The sequence below is a fragment of the Mustela nigripes genome, chromosome 14, assembly GCF_022355385.1.
Source record: "Mustela nigripes isolate SB6536 chromosome 14, MUSNIG.SB6536, whole genome shotgun sequence".
Taxonomy (NCBI): domain Eukaryota; kingdom Metazoa; phylum Chordata; class Mammalia; order Carnivora; family Mustelidae; genus Mustela; species Mustela nigripes.
This window is the reverse complement of record NC_081570.1, coordinates 57,802,603-57,830,360: the sequence shown is the minus strand read 5'-3', so window position 1 is coordinate 57,830,360 and position 27,758 is coordinate 57,802,603. Positions and strand designations below refer to the sequence as shown.

General features: G+C 35.4%; 1 protein-coding gene across 1 annotated transcript in view; it reads left to right on the top strand.

Moving 5' to 3' along the window:
- The window catches only part of ANKRD13C (ankyrin repeat domain 13C), a 97,069-nt gene that overhangs the window by 23,381 nt on the left and 45,930 nt on the right, over positions 1–27,758 (top strand). The window contains exons 3-5 of the mRNA XM_059375097.1: positions 11,651–11,755; positions 16,511–16,596; positions 24,861–24,906. Coding sequence (XP_059231080.1) covers positions 11,651–11,755; positions 16,511–16,596; positions 24,861–24,906 — 237 coding nt within the window. The remainder of the gene's footprint in view (positions 1–11,650; positions 11,756–16,510; positions 16,597–24,860; positions 24,907–27,758) is intronic.

The window sequence follows — 27,758 nt, the reverse complement described above, 5'->3', positions numbered from 1 at the left end:
TGGAGAGGCAGGCAGAGAGAGAGAGAGAGGGAAGCAGGCTCTCTGCTGAGCAGAGAGTCCGATGCGGGACTCGATCCCAGGACTCTGAGATCATGACCTGAGCCGAAGGCAGCGGCTTAACCCACTGAGCCACCCAGGCGCCCCTTAATTTTTAATTTTTTATAAACATGTATTTTTATCCCCAGGGGTACAGGTCTGTGAATCAGCACTCACCAAAGCACATACCCTCCCCAGTGTCCATAACCCCACCCCCCCTTCTCCCAACCCCCCTCCCCCCAGCAACCCTCAGTTTGTTTTGTAAGATTAAGAGTCACTTATGGTTTGTCTAGTTATACTTTTTTTTATACCTTCTTGCAAGGAACACTCACTGAGTAACTTCTAAGTAAACAGAGATTTATTAAGTGGCTACATATTATAGAAACTCAAGAAATGAGGACTGATTATATCTCAGGAAGAGAAATGACCAGGACTATATGAGGAATCAGGCTTCCCGCCCCTGCCACATCTCTATGTACCTGCTTACCTACTATATGTCTATCTCCTATGGTGTGTCTGCTTTTTTTTATATATGTGTAAATTACATTTATTATATATAACGCTAAGAGGAAGACAAAGCAAATGTGATAAAATGTTAACAACTGTTGAAACTCAGTATGGAGTATTTGAGTGTTTATTGTGATCATCTTTCTATTTTTCTTTTTATTTGAAATTTTTTATAATAAGAGTATTGAAAGAAAAACAGAAATGGCATTGTTGGGGCGCATGGGTGGCTTAGTGAGTTAAGCCTCTGCTTTTGGCTTGGGTCATGATTTCAGGGTCCTGGGATCGAGCCCCGCATCGGGCTTTCTGCTCAGCAGGAAGCCTGCTTCCCCCTCTCTCTCTGCCTGCCTCTCTGCCTACTTGTGATCTCTGTCAAATAAATAAATAAAACCTTAAAAAAAAAAAAAGAAATGGCATTGTTATGTTTTATCATAGGTTTACTTTAGCCTGTCTAAATCATATTTCATAGAACATTAGTTTTATGGCATACTGATAAATATTTAGAGGAAAATAGTAATTTCAGGTCAAATCAATTTGGAAAATAGTGGGTTAATAATGTATTAGGCAGTTTTTTTTATTGTGGACTTTCTTAGAACTTTAATATGCTAATATGCATTGTGACCTTCTAAGATGGGACAGGTGGTGGATACATAGTCGTTGTTCCCCAAAGTTATTTGATTTTTTTTTCCCACATGTATCTTGAGAGACTAGAATTCTGTGGAATGTATTTTTGCAGAACACTTAGTTAGATGATTCAGGATCTGAAAATAATATTCACTTTTTCTGAGTCCTTTTCATCTAGAGTAGGTACTATAGATAATATGCTGATCCATTTACATTTTCTTTAGTTGCATATACTTTTTTGTTTTTTTCTTTATGGCGTTTAATAGATTTGCTTAAACAGGAGCAATACTGAAATGTGCAGTGGAAGATAAAACATCTACCTTATTAATTCTATAAATTAATTTTGCATTGTACCACTCTTCAGTCTATGGCAACCCATTCTCTTTTATCTTCTTCCTTAGAGATAAATATGCTATACCTTTACTGATATCATTGTTGAAGAAAAACTTGCTATTTGTATGCTTGTTTGTAAACACAGTAAAAGGACAAATAGTATTTGTTGATTGACTTAAAGAGGGATATCCTACGACTTTTGCAGTATTACCTATTTTTCAACATTAAAGTCTGATTTTTTTCCTGAATTTCTGGGTCTGTTGACCATGTTGGCCTTCTAGTCTGGGAAGTTGTTGAATTATGGATTTGAGTTGAAGTGGAAAGAGCATTATACCTAAAGAAGATTTCAGGAATCTTTAGAAGATGAAATAGAAAAGTAATCTTTATTTCTTTATTTCTTATCCTTTTGGTTGGACATCAAAGAAAGGTTCATCAAACCAGTTGCTGCACCTTTTAGTATTTGTGCTGCCGAAGCGAGCACAGTGCTGCACCTTTTAATTCATTCTTCCGGATCTGCAGTTTTTAACCTTTTTTCCCTAAGATAACTCTAGAGTTAATATGATTTCTTACTCTCATTAGAGTCTTTCTCTGGATGTTCTTCTTTCTTTGCATTGTCCTATTTATCCTATTCTCTCTCTTTATATTTTATTATCTTTATTGCTCTTGCTTCTTTGTATGTGATTTCTGTTCTTCATAACTTCATTTTATTCAGTTTCCTCAGGTCCTAACTTCTTTGTGGCTCATTTATGCATTTTTTTAAGCCTTAGTGCCTTGTTGTTAACTATCTTGTTTTTTTATTACTCACTGTTAAAATTACTGGGCAAGGGATTTGATTAATCCTGCCTTTTATTTTTTTAATGTATCAGAATATGTTATAGGTGACTGGAATATTTATGATTATCTGACTTTTTTAAGTTACTCATTTCTACATTGGTTGAATTGTGATGGGTAGCCATTCAGGCTTTATGGCATATTAGAAAACATAGCTGACGTGTCTAGCATATGTATAAGTCATACCTTATGCCTTAGTTTATATAACTGGAATATTGCTTTAAATTGTCCATCTTTTTAATAATTTTAAATTAAAAATTTTAAATGGTTTTAGGCTATTAATATATACATACCAAAACAATAGAAATAAAACAGCACAAAGATATAGAAAAGTATCATCTCTTCTACTTTTTTCCCTGATGTAATTAACATTAATAGCCTAGTGGTATCCTTGTACCCCTTTCTCCTTACTTATATCACATAGGGGCTTAGTTTTTTTTTACTGAAGTTGAATCACCATACACAGTACTTTGCGATATTTTTTTTTCATGCAGAAGTTTATCATGAAATAGTTCTGTAAGTCTGTAGATACCTATCCACGTTTATGTTGCCCTAACTTCGTTATATGCACACACATCTATAGCTACTCACATAAAACCCCGTGATCCTAGGTTTCTTGGAGAATCCATTTTATTTATTTAAAAATATTCTTTTTAGCTGGGCTGTCATCCTTTTTCCTTGTTAACCTCCTTCTTTTTCTTTTTCAAAAATTCCAATTAGTTAACATACAGTGTAATACTAGCTTTAGTTGTAGAATTTAGCGATATGATCACTTACATACAATACCCAGTACTCATTGCAAGTGTCCTCCTTAATACCCACCACCATTTAAACCATCCCATTGCCCACTTCCCTTCCAGTAACCATCAGTTTGTTCTCTGTAGTTGAGAGTCTATTACCTGCTTTGCCTCACTGTCCCACCCCATGCCCCAAGTTCATCTGTTTCCTTCTTAAATTCCACATGAGTGAAGTCATATGGTACTTGTCTTTCTCTGACTTATTTCACTGAGCATAATATGCTCTAGCTCCATCTACATCATTGCAAAATGGCAAGATTTCATTCTTTCTGATGACTGAGTAATATTCCTCTGTGTGTGTGTCTGTGTGTGTGTAGCACACCTCTACTTTATCCATTTATTGCCCAGTGCGCGTTTGGGGTCTTTCCATAATTTGGCGCGTGTACTCCTTCAGGGTGCATATACTCCTTCAAATCAGTGTTTTTGTTTCCTTTGGGTAAATACCTAGTGGTTCAATTACTGGATCATAGAGTAATTCTGTTTTTAACTGTCTGAGGAAACTCCATACAGTTTCCTATTGTTTTTTTCCTGTGTTGTTAATTTTAGCCACTCTGACAGGTCCACTCTGACATCTTATTATAGTTTTGAGTTGTATCTCCCTGATGTTGAGTGATATTGAGCATCTTTTCCTCTGTCTTTTGGCCATCTGGATGTCTTCTTTGAGAAAATGTCCATTCATGTCTTCTGCCCATTTTTTAACTGTATTATTTTTTTGGATGTCAAGTTTTATATGTTTTTTATATACTTTGGATACCAACCCTTTATCAGAAACGTCATTTGCAAATATATTCTCCCAGTCCATATAGGTTATCTTTTAGTTCTGTTGGTGGTTTCCTTTGCTTTGCAGAAGCTTTTCATTTTGATCAAGTTAGCAGTTCATTTTTACTTTTGTTTTCCTTGCCTCAGGAGACCTATCTAGAAAGAAGTCACCAGCTGATGTCCAGGGGATTGCTACCTGTGTAGGATTTTGTTGGTTTCAGGTCTCACAGTTAGGTCTTTCATGCATTTTGAATTTTTTTTTTTTTAATACGGTGGAAGAAGTTGGTCCAATTTCATTGTATATTGCTGTCCAGTTTTCCCAACGCCATTTGTTGAAGAGACTGTCTTTTTTCATTGGATATTCTTTCCTGCTTTGTTGAAGATTAGTTGACCAGATAGTTGCGGGTCTATTTCTGGGTTTTGGATTCTGTTCCATTGATCTATGTGTCTGTTTTTGTGCCAGTACCATACTGTTTTGATCACTGCAGCTTGGTAATATAACTTGAGGTCTGGAATTGTGAAGCCTTCAGCTTCGCTATTCTTTCTCAGTGTTGTTTTGACTATTTGGGGCCCTTTGTGGTTCCATACAGATTTTAGGATCGTTTGTTCTAGCTCTGTGAAAATTGCTGTTGGTATTTTGATAGGCATTGCATTAAATGTGTAGATGGCTTTGGGTGGTATAGACATTTTAACAATATATGTTCTTCCTATCCATGAAGATGGAATGTCTTTCTGTTTCTTTGTGTTATCTTCAGTTTCTTTCCTCAGTGTATTATAGTTTTTAAAGTAGAGGTCTTTGACCTCTTTGGTTGGATTTATTCCTAGCTGTTTTTCGGTGCAATTGTAAATGGGATTGATTGGTTCCTTGATTTCTCTTTGTGCTGCTTCATTATTGGTGTATAGAAATGCAGCAGTTTTCTGTACATTGAGTTTGTATCCTGAGACTACTTAAAGCCTGTATCAGTTCTAGCAATTTTTGGGTGGAGTCTTTTGAGTTTTCTATGTAGAGTATCATGTCTGCTGCCAATATGGAAAGTTTGACTTCTTTCTTGCTGATTTTGGATGCCTTTTATTCTTTTTTGTGGTCTGATTGCTGAGGTGAAGGCTTCCAGTACTATGTTAAATAACTGGGGAAATTGGACATCCCTGTCTTGTTCTTGACGGTGGAGGGAAAGCTCTCAGTTTTTTCCCATTGAGAATATTAACTATGGTTTTTTCATATATGATCTTTATAGTTTTTATTATTATGGACTTGTTATCTCTAAACCCACTTTATTGAGGGTTTTTATCATGAATGGATGTTATACTTTGTCGAATGATTTTTCTGCATCTATTGAGAGGATCATATGGTTCTTATCCTTTCTTTATTAATCTAGTGTATCACATTGATTGAGTCATTGTTGCAAACCACGAGTAAATCCCACCTAATTATGGTGAATGATTTTTTTAATGTATTTTTGAATTCAGTTTGCTAGTATTGTACTGAGAATTTTTGCATCCATGTTCATCAGGGATATTGACCTGTAGTTCTCTTTTTTAAATGAAGTCTTTATCTGGTTTTAGAATTGGGATTATGCTGGACTCATAGAATAAGTTTGAAAGTTTTCCTTCTGTTTCTATTTTTTGGAATAGATTGAGAAGAATTGGTATTAACTCTTCTTTGAATGTTCAGTAGAACTCCCCTGGGAAGCCATCTGGTCCTGGACTTTGTTGGGAGACTTTTGATTACTGATTCAATTTCTTCACTGGTTAATGGTCCATTCAAATTTTCTGTTTCTTATTGCTTGAATTTTAGTAGTTCATATGTTTCTAGGAATTTATTTCTTCCAGAATGATTTTTTTGACATATAATTTTTCATCATATTCTGTTATAATTGCTTGTATTTCTGTGGCATTGGTTGTTATTTCTCACTTCTTATTTTCTTATTTCTTATTGCTTATAAATTTATTTATTTGGGTCCTTTCTCTTTTCTTTTTAATATGGCTGGCTAGGTGTTTATCAATTTTATTAATTTTTTCAGAGAACCAGGTCCTGGTTTCATTGATCTGGTCTACTTTTTTTTGTTTGTTTGTTTTTAGTTTCTGTATCATTTTCCCACTCAAATCTTTATTATTCCCCTTCCTCTGCTGGCTCTAGGCTTTGCTTTGTTTGTTGTTCTTTTTCTAGCTCTCTGAGGTATAAAGTTAGGTTGTTTATTTGAGATTTTTCTTGCCTCTTGAGTTAGGCCTGTATTGCTATATACTTTCCTCTTATGGCTGCTTTTGCTTTTACCCAAATGTTTTGAATCATTGTGCTTTCATTTTTATTTGTTCCCTTGTATTTTTTTTTTTTTAAATTTCTCCTTTAATTTTCTGGTTGACCCATTCAGTCTGTAGTAGCACTTTCCATGTATTTGTGGACTTCCCAAGTTTTTACTTGTGGTTGACTTGAAGTTTGATAGTGTTTTGGCCAGAAAAGATGCATGGTATGATCTCAACCTTTTCTTTTTTCTTTTTTTGTTTTTAATAATTAAAAAAAATTTTTAATAAACATATAATGTATTATTAGCCCCAGGGGTATAGGTCTGTGCATCACCAGGTTACAGCACTCACCATAGCACATACCCTCCCCAATGTCCATAACCTCACCACCCTCTCCCTACACCCCTCCCTCTGGCCACAGTTTGTTTTGGGACATTAAGAGTCTCTTATGGTTTGTCTCCCTCCCGATCCCATCTTGTTTCATTTATTCTTTTCCTACCCCCAACAAACCCCCCATGTTGCATCTCCACTTCCTCATATCAGGGGGATCATATGATAGTTGTCTTTCTCCAATTGACTTATTTTGCTAAGCATAATACCCTCTAGTTTCATCCACGTTGTCACAAATGTCAAGATTTCATTTTTTGATGGCTGCATAGTATTCCATTGTATATATACACCACATCTTCTTTATCCATTCAAAGAGTCCCCTTTAGTATTTTTTGCAGGGCAAAAAAGTCCTTTAGCTTTTCACAAAGTCCTCTAGCTTTTATTCATCTGGAGAACTCTTCATTTCTCCTATTCTGAATGGCTGTGACCTTTTCTTGTTTTTTCTTTTGGGATGAATTCCTCCATCTTGGCATTTTGTATAGGTCTCTGTCTTCTCTGTGTTAGAAAATCCTGTTATGCTTCCTGTTCCTGTGAGTAATGGCTTTATGAAGAAGAGGTCATATAATGTCCAGGGTCTGGCACTTGACGAAGTGCCTCTGGTGTGTGCTGCCTGTACTCTGCTGCTTGTTTTCACTGCCCTTTCCCTCAGGTCAGTCCTCTACAGAGGCTCTCTTTGCCTCCAGTGGACAGTGTCTAGACTTGGCCAGAGTGGGATGAGTTTTAACTAGGTGTGCTCTGGTCTGTTTGTTAAATAAAACCTGATGCTATTTGCACTAGAGTTGAAGCTTTGCAGAACTCTGTGGTCAATAAATGTGGTGTGTGTGGGAGTTTGTGCTGGTCTTCCTGGGAGAGGGGTCTGCTCACTGGTCATTGGGCACACTTGCTTGAGAAAAGCAGCACCAGCAGAGCAGATGGGGCAGGAGCTGGTGTAAACATGTTAGGTAGGGAGTGTTGGTGCTGTGCTGTTTTCTGAAGTTGGTTTCTGCTGAGGGACCTGGGAGGGAAATGGCTCCAGCCAACTCCTTTGTCCTGGGAGAGGGGAGTCCATGCCTGTTGCTCTCAGGTAACCTTCCCAGAAACGCAAATAATTTCCGCTCATGTTTCCTAGCCATTTTTGCGATCCCTATTTTCATATTACCTGTGTCCAGTTTGCATGTCTGCCTAGAGCAGCACTATTCAGTTTGGGCTCTATCACAGTCAAGCCTGCTTACTTTTAAGATTTTAAGAGAGCATGCTGACATGAGTGGGGAGAGGGGCAGAAGGGGAGGGAGAGGTAGAGAATCTCAAGCCAAGTTCTCACTGAGTGCAAACCTGATTCAGGCTCAATCCCAGGATCTGGAGATCATAACCTGAGTTGAAGCCAGGAGTTGGATGAGCCATCCAGGTGCTCCCAGGTCTGCTTACTTTTAAAACTTAAGACTTTAGGGACTTTGTTGCTGCCCTGGGCCCGACGCAGGTTTGACCCAGAAGGGCGGTGGTGCCAGTGTTAGAGGTGTGGTATTTGGAGCAAAGCATGCTAAACAGCTAGTTTCCAGTGTCTGGATTAGCCTCTGCACTTACACTGAGAGACAGGGGAATGAAATAGTGCCCGTGGGCTCTTGTCCACAGAGAGACACTGCCATCACAGATGCACTCCAGGAAGAGTAAACGGTCTCCCTCCATGTATCATAGGTGATCCTCAGATTGTGCTATCTTCCCAGGGGTGGCATGCCTGCCTTCTCTCCAGCAGTAGGGCAGTACCCTCAGGTCTTTATGCCAGCGAAGGCCGGGACTTCTAAAACTCCAGTCTTTGAGTCCTGCTGGTTGCAAAACCTCATGAGAATCAGCCCCTCTCATTTTCCCAGCCAATGGCTTTGGGGAAGTGTTCTTCTTGTGCTTATCCCTGTGTGCTCCACTCTCTCACATTTCTCCATAACCAGGGCTATTTCCCCTCCCCAGCACCCACAATCCTTTTCTCTCTCAAACCACTTCTCTGCACTTCCCACCTTCCTTGTTGTGGCCTTTTCTCTCCATTTAGTTGTGCAGTTTGTTCTATCAATCCTCAGGTCGAGTTCTTGGGTATTCAGAATGATTTCATGATCACAATGAACATTTTAATACTCTACCTAGGTTCAGTAGTTATTAACATTTTATCATATTTGCTTTGTTTCTCTCTTAGTGTTACATATATTATTTTCACTGTATCATTTGAAAGTTAGATGTAGACATCATGACATTTTACCACCAAGTACCTTAGCATGCATCTCTAAGAATAAGGACATTCTCTTTCATAACCACAGTATCACTATCACACTTTTTTAAAAAAAAAAGATTTTACTTATTTATTTGACAGAGCACAAGCAGGGGGAGAGGAAGGCAGAGGGAGAGGGAGAAACAGGCTCCGTGCTAAGCAGGAGGCAACATGGGCTCGATCTAGGACCCTGGACCCTGACCTGAACTGAAGGCAGATGTTTAGCCACCTGAGCTACCCAGGCACCCCTATCATTATCACACTTACGAAAATTAATAATATTGTTATAATCTCTAATATAGAATCCATATTTAAATTTTTCCAGTTGTTCCAAAAATTTCTTTTATATATACTTTATATTGAATCAATATACTCATTTGCATTTGGTTGTTATGTCACTTTATTTTAATCTAGAAAAGTTTACCTGCTTTTTCTTCTTCCTTTGTACTTCACTTTTTGAATAGAATTTATAGAATATTTCCCATCTCAGATTTGCCTAATTATTTTCTCATAATGTAATTTAACTTGTTCCTTATCTTGTATCTTTTCTGCAAATTCAAAATTAGTAAGACTTGATTTGATTCAAGTTAAATATTTCTGGAAAGAGTACTGCGTAGGTGATGTTAGGAACTTGATATTATGTCACATTAGAAACACATAATGTCAAGTTATGCCACCATTAATGCCGTTATGTTTGGTCACTTATTTAAGCTGATGATCTCCAGATGCCTTCACTGGAAAGGAACATTTTTCTCTTTGTAATTAATAGGTGATCTTGGGATAATATTTTGATATCATGTGAATATCCTCTTTTCCGGCACCATAGCATTTTACATAATGGCTTTAGCATTCATTGAGGACATTTGCCAAAGTCAGTTATTACTTTGGTGATGTAATATACTAATTTTCAAATTCTGCCATTTCTTCTACATTTATTAGCTGGCATTTTTCTGAAATTGATTGTCTTTAGTTTAATGTGTTATAACTAATCATTACTCTTTTTGATGCTCTGTTTCCCAAATTTGGCCAGTAGCTGACCATTTGGCCTTGTTCCTTTGTCCTTTTGATATGACACTATTCTTTTTTTTTTTTTTTTTAGATTTTTATTTATTTGTTTATTTGACAAAGAGAGAGAGAGATCACAAGTAGGCAGAGAAGCAGGCAGAGAGAGAGGTGGAAGTAGACTCCCTGCTGAGCAGAGAGCCCGATGTGGGGCTCCATCCCAGGACCCTGGGATCATGACCTGAGCCAAAGGCAGAGGCTTTAACCAAACACCTAGCTACCCAGGCTCCCCAATATGACACTATTCTTAAAAAATGGCTGTATATTACTCCAGTGGTATAGATGCATCCTGTTAGTCAGTCATTCCCCCATGGTGGATATTCATTTAGTTTCCCATATATTTGCGATTATAAACTGCTACAATATATATTTTTGTACATATATTCTCTCCTCTTTTTGGAGGGAGGGAGAGGGAGTAAAGGGAGGGGGAGGGGCAGAGGTAGAGGGAATCTTAAACAGACAACACCAGCACAGAGCCTGATTGTGGGGCTTAATCTCGGGAAATCAAGAGTCGGACGATTACTTACAGAGCCACCCAGGAACCTCTCTTATACCTATATTCTTATATACTGCTGTAGACTTTCTTAAGCACATTTGTGAAATTTCTATGTTTATATTACTTTATTCTAATAAAACTTAGTTTAGTTATTCCTAGTTCTGTGTGCTGGTATAGTTACTCCTCCCAGAACTAAGAATCACATTCTTCTTCCACCTGTGTTCAACTACATGATACTGTCATAAGACCCTTATTTCCTTCAAAACACTTATCATTATCTGACTTTTTTTTTTTTTAACTTACTAGTTTGCTTATTTTCTTCTAACAAAGGATGTAAGCTCTCTGATAGCAAGACCTTATCTTCTCACTGCTTATATGGAGGACTTTAAATGGCATGAAATAGGCACTTGGTAAATATTTGCTGAATGATTAATTGAATGAATGAACGAACCATTCCTTTAGGAAATTTGGAATGGATAGCCATCCTAAATTTCCCATGAGTCTCGGTTTTGAACGTTTTGCTTATTAATATACTTTTTATTTCTAATTTTTAAGAAGGGTATCCGCACCCTATATGAGGGTCTATACCTTAGACTTCTTTTGGTTACTAGACTGTCCAGGTTTGTCCTTGGAATCATAAACAGATTTTTTCCTCTTTTGGGTGTTTTCCTGAAGTAAAAGAATTGTAACATTTGAAAATTAAGGGTTTATGGAGGCATTACCTTTTTGAAAGCACTTTTTTTCTTTTTCAATTTTTTCTTTTTAAAGATTTTATTTATTTATTTGACAGAGAGAGACATAGCGAGAGAGGGAATGCAAGCAGAGGGAGTGGGAGAGGGAGAAGTAGGCTTTTTGCTGAGCAGGGAGCCGGATGTGGGGCTCCATCCCAGGACCCTGGGATTATGACCTGAGCCAAAGGCAGATGCTTAACTACTGAGCCACCCAGGCTCCCCACTTTTTTTTTTTTTTCTGAAATAAATTAGGAACTTTCCACTTAACATTACATATATACAAATCCTCTTTTGAGTTTTATTAGTAGAATTTTGATGTAAATTACTCTTGGGGATCCTGGGTTATCTTTTAGACTATGGAAATATTCTCAAAATAGTACTTCTTTGGAGAGATACAATCTATTTTTAAGTAATGGAATGGATATTTCTTGAATCTGAGGATCTGAAATAACCTTGTTTAGATATATAGGACTTTTAAAAATTATTTTATTATTTTTATCTCTATACTATAGATCTATTTGTATTACATTGGTTTCTTAAATTTCTAAATGATTTTTGTATTTAGGGATTCTAAAAATAACACGATGTTTGATATTATTACCACTTCATGTTTCAGAATGTGCCCATTTACTTTTGGCTCACAATGCTCCAGTAAAGGTGAAAAATGCTCAGGGATGGAGCCCTCTGGCGGAAGCCATCAGCTATGGAGATAGACAGATGAGTAAGCAATACAAATTACTTGTTTTTGCTATAAAAATATATTTTGCTATCTAAAAATATGAAGTGATGCATTTGATATAATTTTCATTTAGTGTAACTTTCCATAGTATGAAATGTTTGTAGTTATTTATAAACTTATATGTGAATTATTCATGATTTAGGAACTTGGATATTAGATAGTACATAAAAAGAATTGAGGAGTCATGTTTGAAAGTATATTATTTATAAATTTTTTCTTTTACACTATTCTACTCACTGATAGGCTTCCACTGTTTTATTTATTCAATATGAAGTATTTTTAAAAGCACTGAACTCTGATTGTCCTTTCTGGCAGCTAATTATATGCAACATTAATTGGAACTGAAAATAATCAGTGTGTTATAACAGTTATCTTTTTACTTTAATTGGTGGGAATAGGCTTGGCTGAAAGTGAGAAGAAAGTCTCTTTGTTTTGGTCTTTGAGAATTAAAAAAAAAGTCACATGTTTTTTCACAGTATACAAAGTGTTCAGTTACTCTACCTTCCCTCCTCCTATTCCAAATTTTTTTTTTCAACTTCATATACAGGTTTTATTTTTGTTAAGCACATCTCAAATAGTTTTTATAAAAATGAATTTATTTTTATAAAAATAAATCTGGATGAATAAGAATATTATATTTCTGGAAATATCTTTTTATACTTTGAGGTTGAAAATAATGAAATCTCGACTTGTGGAAGGAACAATAAAATTTTGGGCAGTTTTGTTAAATAAGTGCATTAAGATTGAACGTTCTTAGGATGTTATGTGGATTTAGTTCTATTTGATACTTCATTTTGGGCTCTTATGTCTTAACTTCATATGTAATCCACATACTACATCTTTGTGGGGCTTCTTTGGCAGCTTTTAATGGTGACATTACATTTGGGCTTAGGATTTAACGAGATAAAATTGTGATGATTTAACAATTATATGAATATATATATATATATATTTGTTGTTATTCATTGACAGTTGTCCTTTTTGGACAAAATCAAGAGACTCTTTTGAGAGTAAGAAACCATAGTAATCCTAGAATTATGTCAGGGAAAGGACAAAAACATGTACAGATAAAACAAACTGAGAATAAACTAGAAGTTGCAGCAACCAGTCTGAAGGAACTTTCTTTGATATTTCTAACCCATTAGTAGAATGGAGAGGAAACCAGATGGACTCCTGGGTTTCTGACTTAAATTGAGACTTATGTGGCTTTCACATAACTTTTATTTAGAGTCAGTGAATATTTTTTGAATTCTTAATACAAAGCATGTATGTATAGTAAGATGTAGAAAATGAAGACATGGTCTCTGCTCTTTAGGAGCTTAATCTATTGGGAAGGTCAAGAAACCGTTTTCTTGAAAAATCAGTTACTAGATTTTAATATAAAATATTGAGGCCCATAGTAGTTAAGATCTGCTTTTAAAGTGATTTTTTTTAACTATAGAGTGATGTCTTAGATATATATTCTGAATAGTATTCCTTTGCCAGTCACTGTATCATTATATATCCATAATTAGTCAGTGCTTTTTAAGTTATTTCCCATCATATGAAATGGAAATATTTAACAGCTAACTTAAAGAATAGGAAATTTAACAACTTTTAAGCTACATATTTAGAAATATATGGATGTATTTATAATGGTATTAAATGGGTCTATACTTTGAAATTGTTTTAAAAATTATGACTTAAATTTTTGATTATTTAGCTTGTGTTACATTAAAATTTTCTAGGCATAGAAAATTACATTATTTTTTAAAAATTAGAGATAATCTTAATATAATTTTTACTGAATTATTATCTAATTAGCAAAATATAATCTGATACTGTAAATTATTAGCAAGCACTGTGACCTATTTCTTTTTTGGTCTGATTTCTGCTGATGTTTTTGTGCTGTAGAATGAAATCATACTGTATTTTTTGGAGACTATTTAAAATTATTTCACTTAGGGAGGACACCTGGTTGGCTTAATCAGAAACGCAGGTAACTCTTGATCTCAGGGTCGTGAGTTTGATTGCCCCAAGTTGTCTGTAGAACTTACTAAAAAATGAACTTTAAAAAAATAGAATTATTTCACTTTAGAGTTAATAAAATTTCAAAATTATGTTGCTTTTCTGCCTTATGATGCGTGGTGAACAGTAATCAGCATAGATCAGTATCGGAGAGCTATCAGTCTTGGATTTAATTAATTTGATGTTAGATTTGTTGAGTTTGAGGTATCTATGATATGTCCACAGAACTGTCTAAATAAGAAGTGGGAAATAATTATTCTGGAGCATAGAAGGAAGTGGAGAGCAGAAAATACAGATTTAAGTAATTCTTGGAGCAGGAGGGCATAGTTCCAAAGGTTTTAGGCACACCCAACTGAGTATTTTAAAAGTACTTTGTGTGGGAAAAGAAAGAGAAAGTTAATTAAGTTGTGGTTTATTGGAGTTCTTTGAGTCTTTGTATGAATTCTAATACCATCCAAATCCTCTAAAGCTAATTTTGTCTTTATTATCAGTCATCGTCAATGTGATTCTTACAATATGGAAGTACAAATCCTGATCCCACAAAAACATACTGCTAATTTTGTATAATTGCATTCTGAATGTTTGTTTCCATTTTCATGAGAAGGTTTGAGTTGACGTTATTTTTTAATGTAATGTAAATCTCTTTATCACTATCTTTTTAATAATGTTTGGCCATTTTAATGTAACTGTTATTTACTACATGTGTTCAGTCAGTTTCAATATATTTACCTGGTGAAAAATATATAACTTCTGCTTTTTATTAAGATTTCTTTTCTATATAGGAGTTGAATTCTTTCTTTTCCTTACATTCACAGAGGTTTGTTTGAATTTGAAGGCAAATTGCCTTCCTTAAAGGCAAGGAAGATTTATTAAAATACTTGAGTTTATTATAAATTATAAAATTTTAATTAATTATAACATTTTAATTAATCATAAAAAGAATTCTACTACATTTGGCTAATAAAGCTTTTATATTAAAGTTAAATCAAACAAATATGAGGTTAACCAGATTCATATAAATTTATATCTGGAAGGAACTTTAATGATTATCCTGGTCATTGGTTCTCAGACTATTTGGATTTCACAGGCCAGAAAAAAATTGTATTTGAGGATTGAGGTGGAGTAGGTAACACTTCATTTTAGGGTGTAAAAATTTTTAAAAAAGATAATTTGCTTTCTTGCTGTGATCACCATTTCATTAAAAAAAGACATTTTGAAACCAAAAATAGCAGAAAGAATAATCCTTAAATTGAAAAAAATATTCATTTTAGTGCATATCACTGGGAACTTGAACAGTTGGGCACTGAAATGTAGACTTGTATTTGGAAGCTATTGACCTACATCACAAAGCTAGCTGTAGGACTATATGATGAGATGAGGTCACGCACCTTGGTTTCTAGGGCTTGTCTCAGCCTCTTCTGTTGTTCCAAAAGACCATGAGTAATTTAAATTTGTTGTTTGATTTTTGACTCTTTAAAATACAGTGGGGTTATGGGTAGAAGTGTGGTTCAAGGTAAGAATAGATTGCACCGTTTTTCAGATTTTTCTCTAGTTTTTTTCCTATTTTGGCCATTGTAAACAAAACAAATCTGGTTCAAGCGTTCAGTACTGTCTTCTTCGTTTTTCTATTTTTTTTACCTTTTGCTTCTGTATTCCACATAAGGCTTTAAGTAGTTTATAAGAATGAATATTGTAAAATAGTAAAAATAATAGTATTTTTAAATGTATATGAATATATATATTCAGATATATAGATATATGTGAAAAATATGTCAGGACTAAGAGGAAGTCAGCATGTAGTGATGTACATATTTTCCCCCTGTGCTTATTTTCTATCTTCTTATCTTTTGTTAGGCTTACTTGATTTAAGTCTAATATTTTCCCTTATTTCAGTAAATGTTAGAGACTGATTGATATTTGCTAGTCAATTTTAGACCTTTATTCTAATAGGTAAAAATTATATTTACTTAATTGCAGGCACAGTAGTAAGCAACTTATATTGAGCCTTTACAGAAATTCTGTGTAGATTTCACTTTATTTTTTACTTGGCAAATGAAAGAAAGAAACTGAAATTTAGGGAAATTTAACTTGTCCATTTACATATAGTTAATAATTAGTAAAGCTGGAGTTTGCAGTTAGGCAGTGTGTTTAAATCTCATCTGAACCATTGAGAAAAGACTATGGAGGGCTTCAGATTTTAAGAGATTCATAAGTTTTTTTCACGGATAAAATAGGATTCGTTTTTGTATTTTTTCTACTAGGTGGTGGTCTTTGAGAGTACAACCTCTAGGGAGAAAAGAACAGATACACCCAGTAATAATTACAAATAACTACATTTTTATAAAAGTAATATCCAGTGGGATTTTTGAGATCTGTCTTAGAGATCTTTTAGATCAGTGTTACAACAGGACATTGCATCATCTGACTTAGATTGATATCTTGGCTCACTTAGGTAAATCCTCACTGATAATTAAAAACTAGGAATACTAGTGTGAATATAAGTTCATGTTAAGGTATCTCTTTTCAATTTTCTTGGAGGTTCGTAACAGTTTTATTAAACTTATTGACTTATTTATAATGTCTATATTTATGTCTTTGCATAGTAAGCTAGCGGTGTTTTCTAACATGATAAAAAAGTTTTTTGTATAAATTTTTTTAATTGAGCTGTAATTGGCAATCTAGCATGGTGAAATTTATTTTGAATTAAAAAAAATTTAATTTGAACTTCAGTTACAGCTCTTTTAAGGAAGCTTAAGCAGCAATCCAGGGAAAGTGTTGAAGAAAAACGACCTCGATTATTAAAAGCCCTAAAAGAGGTAAGTTATATCTCTTTGCCGATCTTGTGCTAAAGAGCAAATTATAAGTGTATTTTTAAGCATTTTTAAAATGCAGTCTAATTTCTGGATTATTACAAGTCAAGAAATGGTAAAAGTCCTGTTTGAACTGAGCAATAATGATAAAACAAAATATCCTGATTATAATGGATAAATTTAATCCTATGGAAGCACCATTTACTTTTAACCAGGAAAGGAGATAAAGAATTACTGTTTTCAATGAATTAGATAAGAGGTCTAAGAAAAAAGGAGGTAGTTCATAAGTAATGGCAATAATTTTCCTTTGTCCTTTGGATTGGATGATCCCCTAAGAACTGAAACCACTATCTGCTCCAGGAACAGCATTTTCTTTATATAACAAAACTCTTTTTGTCTATCCTACATTCTGATCTTAAGAGCTGGATGTGCTGGCACAGAAAGGAAGAGAGCTTTGTTTTCTCTTATTTTTGTCTACTGTATGTTTGATGTCTGAAAGAACTGTGAGAGATAGACCTATCGTGTTAACTGTGTCTCCTCTGAAGCATGCTTTTTTGGTTTTATATCTCAAGAGATAAATTTTTTTTTAGAATATTTGATCACAGTAGTTTCCTTAACAGTTATAGGCTTTGCTGTCTAGCTTCTAATTTGTGAAATACAAACTTAACATCTCATATGATGTAATTTCATATTTCAGATTTAGTAAATTTGTATTGCCACTTTATAGAAAAAGTTTCTATTTCAGAGTGTCATTTGCTTAGTCCATTATGAGAGTGCACAAATAGTCATTTTGGAAGCTTATTTTATAAAACATCTAAAAGTTTGGCTATTTTTATAGTTATAGTTATTATTGTTTTGGTTATGCTGATAAATGGACTATTTATTGATACAAATTTTTTATTAATTATTTTTATTAACATATAATGTATTATTTGCCTCAGGGGTACAGGTCTGTGAATCATCAGTCCTGCACACTTCACAGTACTCACCATATCATATATCCTCCCCAATGTCCATTACCCGACCACCCTTTCCACACTTAGCCTCCCCCCAGCATCCCTCAGTTTGTACTGTAAGATTAAAAGTCTTTTATGGTTTGTCTTTCTCCCAATCCCATCTTGTTTCATTTTTTCCTTCCCTACTCCCCAAAGCCCCCACTCTGCCTCTCAAATTCTTCATATCAGGGAGATAATATGATAATTGTCTTTCTCTGATTGACTTGTTTTGCTCAGCAATTGACTTGTTTCTTTGCATATAGCAAGATTCATTTCTTTTGATGGCTGCAAAGTATTCTATTGTGTGTGTGTGTGTGTGTGTGTGTATCTCAATCACATCTTTATCCATTCATCTGTTGATGGACATCTAGGTTCTTTCCATAGTTTGGCTGTTGTGGACATTGCTGCTATAAACATTCAGGTGCAGGTGCCCCTACGGATCACTATGATTGTATCTTTAGGGTAAATACCCAGTAGTGCAATTGCTGGGTCATAGGGTAGCTCTATTTTCAACTTTTTGAGGAAACTCCATGTTATTTTCCAGAGCGGCTGCAGCAGCTTGCATTCCCACCAACAGTGTAGGAGGGTTCCCCTTTCTCCGCATCCTCGCCAGCATCTGTCATTTCCTGACTTGTTAATTTTAGCCATTCTGACTGGTGTGAGGTGTTTTCTCATTGTGGTTTTGGTTTGGATTTTCCTGATGCCGAGTGATGTGGAGCATTTTTTCATGTGTCTGTTGGCCATTTGGATGTCTTCTTTGCAGAAATGTCAGTTCATGTCCTCTGCCCATTTCTTGATTAGATTATCTGTTCTTTGGGTGTTGAGTTTGCTAAGCTCTTTATAGATTTTGGATACTAGCCCTTTATCTGATATGTCATTTGTAAATATCTTCTCCCATTCTGTCAGTTGTCTTTTGGTTTTGTTGACTGTTTCCTTTGCTGTGCCAAAGCTTTCGATCTTGATAAAATCGCAATAGTTCATTTTGCCCTTGCTTCCCTTGCCTTTGGCGATGTTCCTAGGAAGAAGTTGCTGCGGCTGAGGTTGAAGCGGTTGCTGCCTGTGTTCTTCTCAAGGATTTTGATGGATTCCTGTCTCACATTGAGGTCTTTCATCCATGTGGAGTTATTTTTTGTGTTCTGTAAGGAAATGGCCCAATTTCATTCTTCTGCATGTGGCTGTCCAATTCTCCCAACACCATTTGTTGAAGAGACTGTCTTTTTTCCATTGGACATTCTTTCCTGCTTTGTTGAAGATTAGTTGACCATAGAGTTGAGCGTCTCTTTCTGGGCTCTCTATTCTGTTTCGTTGATCTGAGTGTGTGTTTTTGTGCCAATACCTTACTGTCTTGATGATAACAGCTTTGAAATAGAGCTTGAAGTCTGGAATTGTGATGCCACCAACGTTGGCTTTCTTTTTCAATATTCCTTTGGCTATTTGAGGTCTTTTCTGTTTCCATATAAATTTTAGGATTATTTGTTCCATTTCTTTGAAAAAAAATGGATGGGATTTTGATAGGCATTGCATTAAATGTGTAGATTGCTTTAGGTAGCATAGACATTTTCACAATATTTGTTCTTCCAATCCATAAGCATGGAACATTTTTCCATTTCTTTGTGTCTTCTTTAGTTTCTTTCATGAGTACTCTAGTTTTTTGAGTTCAGGTTCTTTGCCTCTTTGTTTAGGTTTATTCCTAGGTATCTTACGGTTTTGGGTGCAATTGTAAATGGGATTGACTCCTTAATTTCTCTTTCTTCTGTCTTGCTGTTGGAGTAAAGAAATGCAGCTGATTTCTGTGCATTGATTTTATATCCTGACACTTTACTGAATTCCTGTACAAGTTCTAGCAGATTTGGAGTGGAGTCTTTTTTGGGTTTTCCACATGAAGTATCATATCATCTGCAAAGAGTGAGAGTTTGACTTCTTTGCTGATTTGGATGCCTTTAATTTCTTTTTGTTGTTTGATTGCTGAGGTTAGGACTTCTAGAACTATGTTGAATAGTGGTGGTGATAATGGACACCCCTGCTGTGTTCCTGACCTTAGCGGAAAAGCTCTCAGTTTTTCTCCATTGAGAACGATATTTGTGGTGGGTTTTTCATAGATGGCTTTGATGATATTGAGGTATGTGCCCTCTATCCCTATACTTTGAAGAGTTTCGATCAGGAAGGGATTCTGTACTTTGTCAAATGCTTTTTCAGCATCTATTGAGAGTATCATATGGTTCTTGTTCTTTCTTTTATTAATGTATTGTATCACATTGATTGATTTGCGGATGTTGAGCCAACCTTGCAGCCCTGGAATAAATCCCACTTGGTCGTGGTGAATAATGCTTTTAATGTACTATTGGATCTTACTGGCTAGTATTTTGGTGAGAATTTTCACATCTGTGTTCATCAAGGATATTGGTCTGTAATTCTTCTTTTTGGTGGGGTCTTTTTCTGGTTTTGGGATCAAGGTAATGCTGGCCTCATAAAATGAGTTTGGAAGTTTTCCTTCCATTTCTATTTTTTGGAACAGTTTCAGGAAAGTTTCTTCTTTAAATGTTTGGTAGAATTCCCCTGGAAAGCCGTCTGGCCCTGGGTTCTTTTTTTTTTTTTTTTTTTTTTGGCAGATTTTTGATGACTGCTTCAATCTCCTTACTGGTTGTGGTTCTGTTCAGGGTTTCCATTTCTTCCTGGTTCAGTTTTGATAATTTATATGTCTCTAGGAGTGCATCCATTTCTTCCAGATTGTCAACTTTGCTGGCATACAGTTGCTCTAATATGTTCTTATAATTGTTTGTATTTCTTTGGTGTTGGTTGTGATCTCTCCTCTTCCATTCATGATTTTATTAATTTGGGTCCTTTCTCTTTTCTTTTTGATAAGTCTGGCCAGGGGTTTATCGGTCTTACTAATTCTTTCAAAGAACCAACTCCTAGTCTCGTTGATCTGTTCTATTGTTTTTCTGGTCTCTGTTTTATTGATTTCTGTTCTGATCTTTATTATTTCTTTTCTCCTGCTGGGTTTAGGCTTTCTTCGCTGTTCTTTCTCCAGCCCCTTTAATTGTAGGGTTAGGTTGTGTACTTGAGACCTTTCTTGTTTCTGAGAAAGGGTTGTATTGCTATATACTTTCCTCTCAAGACCACCTTTGCTGTGCCCCACAGATTTTGAACAGTTGTGTTTTCATTTTCGTTTGTTTCCATGAATTTTGTCAATTTTTCTTTAATTTCCTGGTTGACCCATTCATTCCTTAGTAGGATGCTCTTTAACTTCCATGTATTTGAGTTCATATCCACTTTTCTCTTGTGATTGAGTTCTAGTTTCAAAGCATTGTGGTCTGAAAGTATGCAGAGAATGATCCCAATCTTTTGGTACCAGTGGAGACCTGATTTGTGACCCAGGATGTAATCCATTCTGGAGAATGTTCCATGTGCACCTGAGAAGAATGTGTATTCTGTTGCTTTGGGATGGAATGTTCTAAATATATCTGTGATATCCATCTGGTTCAGTGTGTCCTTTAAAGACTATTCCCTTGTTGATCTTTTGCTTAGAACATCTGTCCATTTCAGTGAGGGAGTGTTAAAGTCCCCTACTATTAATTGTATTACTGTTGATGTGTTTTTTTTGATTTTGTTATTAATTGGTTTATATAGTTGACTGCTCCCATGTTTGGGGCATAGATATTTAAAATTGTTAGATCTTCTTGTTGAGTAGATCCTTTAAGTATGATGTAGTGTCCTTCCTCATCTCTTATTATAGTCTTTGGTTTAAAATCTAGTTTATCTGATATTAGGATTGCCACCCCAGCTTTCTTTTGATGTCCATTAGCATGGTAAATTGTTTTTCACCTCCTCACTTTAAATTTGGAGGTTTCTTTGGGTCTCAAATGAGTTTCTTGTAGACAGCATATTGATGTGTTTTTTGTTGTTGTTTTTGTTTTTTATCCATTCTGATACCCTGTGTCTTTTGACAGGCAGGCAGAGAGACAGGCAGAGAGAGAGAGAGAGAGGGGAAACAGGCTCCCTGCTGAGCGGAGAGCCCGATGTGGGACTCAATCCCAGGACCCTGGGATCATGACCTGAGCTGAAGGCGGAGGCTTTAACCCATTGAGCCACCCAGGCACCCTGTCCTGGAAGCTTTTTATCTCTCCTTCTATTTTCATTGATAGTCTAGCTGGATATAGTATTCTTGGCTGCATATTTTTCTCATTTAGTGCTCTGAATATATCATGCTAGTTCTTTCTGGCCTGCCAGGTCTCTGTGGATAAGTCTGCTGTCAGTCTAATAAACCTACCATTGTATGTTACAGACTTCTTGTCTTGAGCTGCTTTTATGATTTTCTCTTTGTCACTAAGACTTGTATGTTTCACTATTAGATGATGGGGTGTAGACCTATTTTATTAATTTTGAGTAAGGTTTTCTTTGCCTCCTGGATTTTGATGCTTGTTCCCTTTGCTATATTGGGGAAATTCTCTACTATAATTCGTTCCAGTATACCTTTTGCCCTCCTCTCTCTTTCTTCTTCTTCTGGAATCCCAATTATTCTAATGTTGTTTCATCTTAACATATCAATTCTCTCTCAGTTTCTCCCCTCATGGTCCAGTAGTTGCTTGTCTCTCTTTTGCTCAGCTTCTTTATTCTCCATTATGTGTTCTTCTATATCACTAATTCTCTGTTCTGCCTCATTTATCCTAGCAGTAAGAGCCTCCATTTTTGATTGCACCTCATTAATAGCTTTTTAAATTTCAATTTGGCTAGATTTTAGTTCTTTTTCTCCAGAAAGGGTTTCTCTGATATCTTCCATAGCTTTTTTGAGCCCAGCTAGCATCTTGAGAAATGTAGTTCTGAACTCTTGTTCTGACCTATTCCCAAGGTCCGTGTTGATTAGGTCCTTAGCCAGTGATACTGCCTCTTGTTCTCTTCTTTGTGGTGAGTTTTTCCACCTTGTCATTTTATCCAGATAAGGATATATGAATGAGTTTATAAAATGCCAAAAGGGTGGCAAAGACCACAGAAAAATGTATGCTAACCAAACCAGAAGAGAGTCAAAACTGGGGGGAGAAGAAGGGGGGAAAAAAAGAAATAAAAATTTAAAAAATAAATAATAAAATATTTTATACACACACACACACATATTATATGTGTGTGTATATATATATATATATATATATATATATATTAGACTGGTGAATAGAACAGAGCCACTCACTTGATTTTGGGTGTATATTGGTCTCTTAGAAGAACCTATCTCCCAAAATTTTAAAGAAAGAAAAATTTATATATATAGACAAAAATAAGGGTAAACATGATGAAAGGATGGAGTGTGACTGTAAAGATAAAAATTTTAAAAAAGATTCTAAAAAAGGAATTGATAAATTGGTTGGAAAAAAAAAAAGGAGGGAATGTGCTTAGTCTGGAGACTGGAACAAAGCCATGTGCTAGATTAGGGTATATTTTGATCTATTTGAAGAAATTGTATACCAAAATTTTTTAGGAAAAAAAACCCTGTATGTATACAAAAGATAAGGTTAAATACAATGAAGGGATAAAATATGAGTATAACAATGGAAGTTTAAAAAGATTTTTGATTTTTTAGAAAGGTATTGTTATGATAAACTTTAAAATAGTTAAAAGAGGAAAGAGGAGGGGCGCCTGGGTGGCTCAGTGGGTTAAGGCCTCTGCCTTCAGCTCGAGTCGTGGTTCCGGGGTCCTGGGATCGAGCCCTATGTCGACCTCTCTGCTCCGCGGGAAGCCGGCTTTCTCTCCTCTCTCTCTCTGCCTGCCTCTCTGTCTACTTGTGATCTCTGTCTGTCAAATAAATAAATAAAATCTTTAAAAAAAAAGAGGAAAGAAGAAAAGTTAAAAAAAACAGAATAAGAAAAAATAAAATTAAAAAAATTTAACTTTGCAAGACTAAAGTATCATGGGGAAAAATCCATGAATTGTATCCATTGCTTTCCCCTAGCTCTGGAGTTCTACTCTTCTCTTTGATTGGTGAGTTTGGTCTTGGCTGGCTGTTTTTGCTGATCTTTTGTGGGAAGGGCCTCTTGCAGTGATTTTCAAATGTCTTTGCCCTAGGCAGAATTGCACCACCCTTGCCAGGGACTAGGCTAAGTAATCTCGGGTTCGCTCTTGGAGCTTTTGTTTCCTGAATGCTTCCCGTACTTGTTTGGAGGATGGGAATGAAAATGGCAGTCTCCCAGTTTCCCGCCCCATAGGAGCTGAGAGCTGGGGGCCTCACTCCACAGCGAGCCCTCAAAGATAAGCAGTCAGTCACTCCTGACTCCCTGGTTTCTGGCTGCTCTCCGAGCTCATCCGGCCTGTGACCAAGTGTTTCTATCTGTTTGGAGATAGAAACTGTCTCCAAACTCTAGCTGGAGACCCCGTTTGGAGTCTCCAAACCTAGCAGATTACTGCTGCACTGCTCTTCCTGGAGGAGGAAGGTGAGTCTCCCCGGATCTGCTGTTTATGGGGTACCTGCTGGAAGAGCAGTGGTCTGACTGTGCCTTGGATCCCGGTTTAAGGTAACTCTGATCTGAACGCTCATACTTCGGCTCTGTCTCTGTAGTAGGCTTCCCCAACCCGATACCCTACAGCTCTGCCACACTCAGACACCCCCAATTTTTCTGTGACCCCACGGGACCTGAGACCACACTGTCCCTGTGAGGGCTTCACCCCTACTTCACCTCTGGAGCGATGTCCCTCAGTGGAGCAGACTTCTGAAAGTTCTAATTTTGTGCACTGCTTTGCCACTTGCCAGGAGCCAGCCCCTCCCTCTGCGGTCTGTTTTCCCGTTGCTTTGGATTCACTTCTTCGCACATCCTGCCTTTCAGAAAGTGGTGGGTTTTCTGTTCCTAGAGTTGCTGCTCTTCTTTTCTTCTATCTCCTGTTAAGTTTGTAGGTATTCAGAATGGTATGATACCTACCTAGCTTAACTCCTGGGATCTGATGTCATTTCAGTCTGCTTCTTCTCTGCCATCTTGCCTTTCCCAACACTGTTGATACCAATTTAAATGCCTGTCAGTTTCAGATATGTTTCAGTGTGATTAAAATATTCTTGTAAAATGTACAGTTGGTGCATATTTTCCTTTGTAGATAAGTATAATAATGTGTACTGTTGTAATATTTTATTTTGTGATTTAACCATATTTTTTCTTCCAATTCAGAAATTGAAACTACTTTCTGTTCCTGTATAGATCTTTTATGATTATAGATTGAAAAAAATAACAAAATATTCAGTAGATATAAGAGCTGTTAAACTAAGATGCATTCAGTAATTATTTGTATTTTGTTTCTCAGCTAGGTGACTTTTATCTGGAACTTCACTGGGATTTTCAAAGCTGGGGTAAGAGTGCGCTTGTTTTACTGTAAAATATGTGCACATGCAGAAATGCAAGTGCAAAAATAGCTATTCTATAGAAATGTTAGCAGATTTGCCACTTGCCTTAAGGAACAATAAGTATCTTTCATTACATTCAATGTAATGGTAGTAAAGCCCTATAGTAATACTTAATTATCCCAACCTAAATAATAACTTACAAAAATCTTGGGTATGGTGCATAAACAATGAGTTTTGGAACTCTGAAAGAAAATAAAATTAACTTAAAAAAACTTTCAAAAATCTTATTTTTAATAAGATTGAAAGTTGTCTTTTCTTTTAAATAAAATGAAGGTTTAAATATTGTAATAAATATAAGGAATTCTCAAAGGGAAGAGAATAATTATAGGATTATTAAATTACTGAATTTAAGGAAATTGAAATATAGTACTTAGATCCCTGAATGAGAAGAATTCAGTTAACATTACGATTCTGTATATTTTGTCATCTTTCAGTCATTTTTGCCACTTTTATTGTATACTTTATAGCTACTTGTTTAACATACTGTTCGGTTGCTCACTGTTTCAATTATTTATAAGATCTTAATCCCTAGATATTTTGCAGTTATTTAATGATTTATCTTGGCAAGGTAAGTTTCCCTCATCCCCATTTTAAACCTCAGTCCATTTAGGGAGAAAACCTTCATATCTAAATAGGAATTTGATGCTAGTGATCTTTACTAGTTAAGCAACTACTAAATTTGGAGTGTTTTTTGAAGATTTAAAAGCAATGTAATTTGTATGTAGGCTTGGATATAATGATCTTACATATTTTTTTAAAGCATCTCAATTAATTTCTATGATACAAAGGTATTTGAATGCTTAGTGATATTTATCCCCCAAATCATCATCAAACTAATCAGATATTGACAACCATAAAAATCAGTTACCGTTCACGTGAATGCTTTCAAACCTTTTTCAAAATTAATACAGGTGTATGTGTGCATGTATATATACACACAAATGAATACATATTTGTGTATTTATCCTCAGAAATATTTTTTAATGGGATCATTGCCATTATATTGTTACGCCATTTGTCATTTTTACATAATGTATCAGACATATTTCCACATTGGTTCATGAGGAAGTACTTTATTTTAACAAATACATAATAATGTATAGCATGAATGATTAAAATTTTTATAGTGTGTTTTATCTCTAAATGTAAAGTTTTGATTTCTAACATAATCATTTTTTTCCAACATTGTTACAACTCTAGGTTATTAGGTTAGTTTTGGCTCCATCAAAATCACACATGATTTTTTTACACTATAAATCTACCTTGCCTTTATGCTTTCTATAACATTCAGAGTCCTGGTGTTTTAGAACACTGAGAGAAAAAGGGATTTGTAGTAGCTTTGTAAAATAAAAGAACTCCAAGTCAGATTGGTGTAAAACCTGAATACTATTGTTTTTACCCATTTTTTTTTTCCATCTGTAAAAACCCCAGGCCTGCTTGACAATCTTTTTTTTTTTCATTTTTTTAAATTTTATTTATTTATTTGACAGGAGATCACAAGTAGGCAGAGAAGCAGGCAGAGAGATAAGGAAGCAGGCTCCCTGCTGAGCAGAGAGCCCGATGTGGGGCTCAATCCCTGAACCCTGGGATCATGACCCGGGCTGAAGGCAGAGGCTTTAACCCACTGAGTCACCCAGGCACCCCTGCTTGGCAATCTTCTATTGAAGTAGTTCCTTGAGTATATTGGCTCTTTAACTGATTCTCAAGAAATTTTAGTAGTTTAAATTCTAAAATAGTTTATCTAAGAAGTTTATCTTTTAAAATGTTTTAAAAATTTTAAAAGTAACATTTCAGTTATGTGAAGAAACAGAAATGGATGTAAGCGCTGCTGAAATTATACATGTATCTGTAGTTATAAACTTTATAAATATTGCACAATCAAATTTATGACATAACAACTGCGGTATTGAAAGTATGGCTTCTTTGGGAACTTGACTTTGATGCAAAAAAGTCAGCACATCTGTTTTATTGTTGATAAAGGATTTTACTGATTTCTGTCAAAACTACTAGCATCTAAGGGCTGGATATCATGTGTAACTCTAAAAACTAAGCTCACTGGCTATATTTAATTTAGAAACTTTGGATTTAAAAAATGCAGGATAATCCCTATTTTTAGCTTTGATTAATCAGCTTTTTTGTAGAATTTAGGCGTGTTTCTTTGCATTGTCAAAACCCCTAATTTTGTGGTACCTGGCTGGCTTAGTTGGTAGAACATATAGCTCTTGATCTCAGGGTTGTGAGTTCAAGCCCCATGTTTTGGTCATGGAGCCTACTTAAAAAAAAAAAAAAAAAAAAAGAAGAATTTATAAATTCCCTTTGCAAACATAAAATGCTACTTAAATATGACACTTAAAAAAAAACTCTGATATTAAAAAAATAAAAGAGCAACTTAGAAATAAGGGAAAGTTAGGAAATACTGAGATCCAGGATTAGGTTTAATTACAGGTAGTGGAGCATGCCCACCCTTTTTCATACTGTTATATCTAGTGTTTGACTGAAAATTTCTTCAGACTTGGTTAATAGCCAGTAAACTAAACTATTCCAGCTTAGGATTTTAGGTATAGAAAAGCTTTAAATCAGACTCAGAAGTGCTGGCTGCTATCTGATGTGGCAAATCACGTATCTATCCCAAGTGTCTTCATTTTTAAATGAGGTTAATAACTACCACAGATACTGCAAACTTTTATTTTGGTGTGGAAGAAATGAAACTATGTTTTTGAAGGAAGCCCTTTTTATACCTACTGCAAAACATTAAATAATTAATAGCATTGTAATAATCATGACTTCAAATTTAGGTC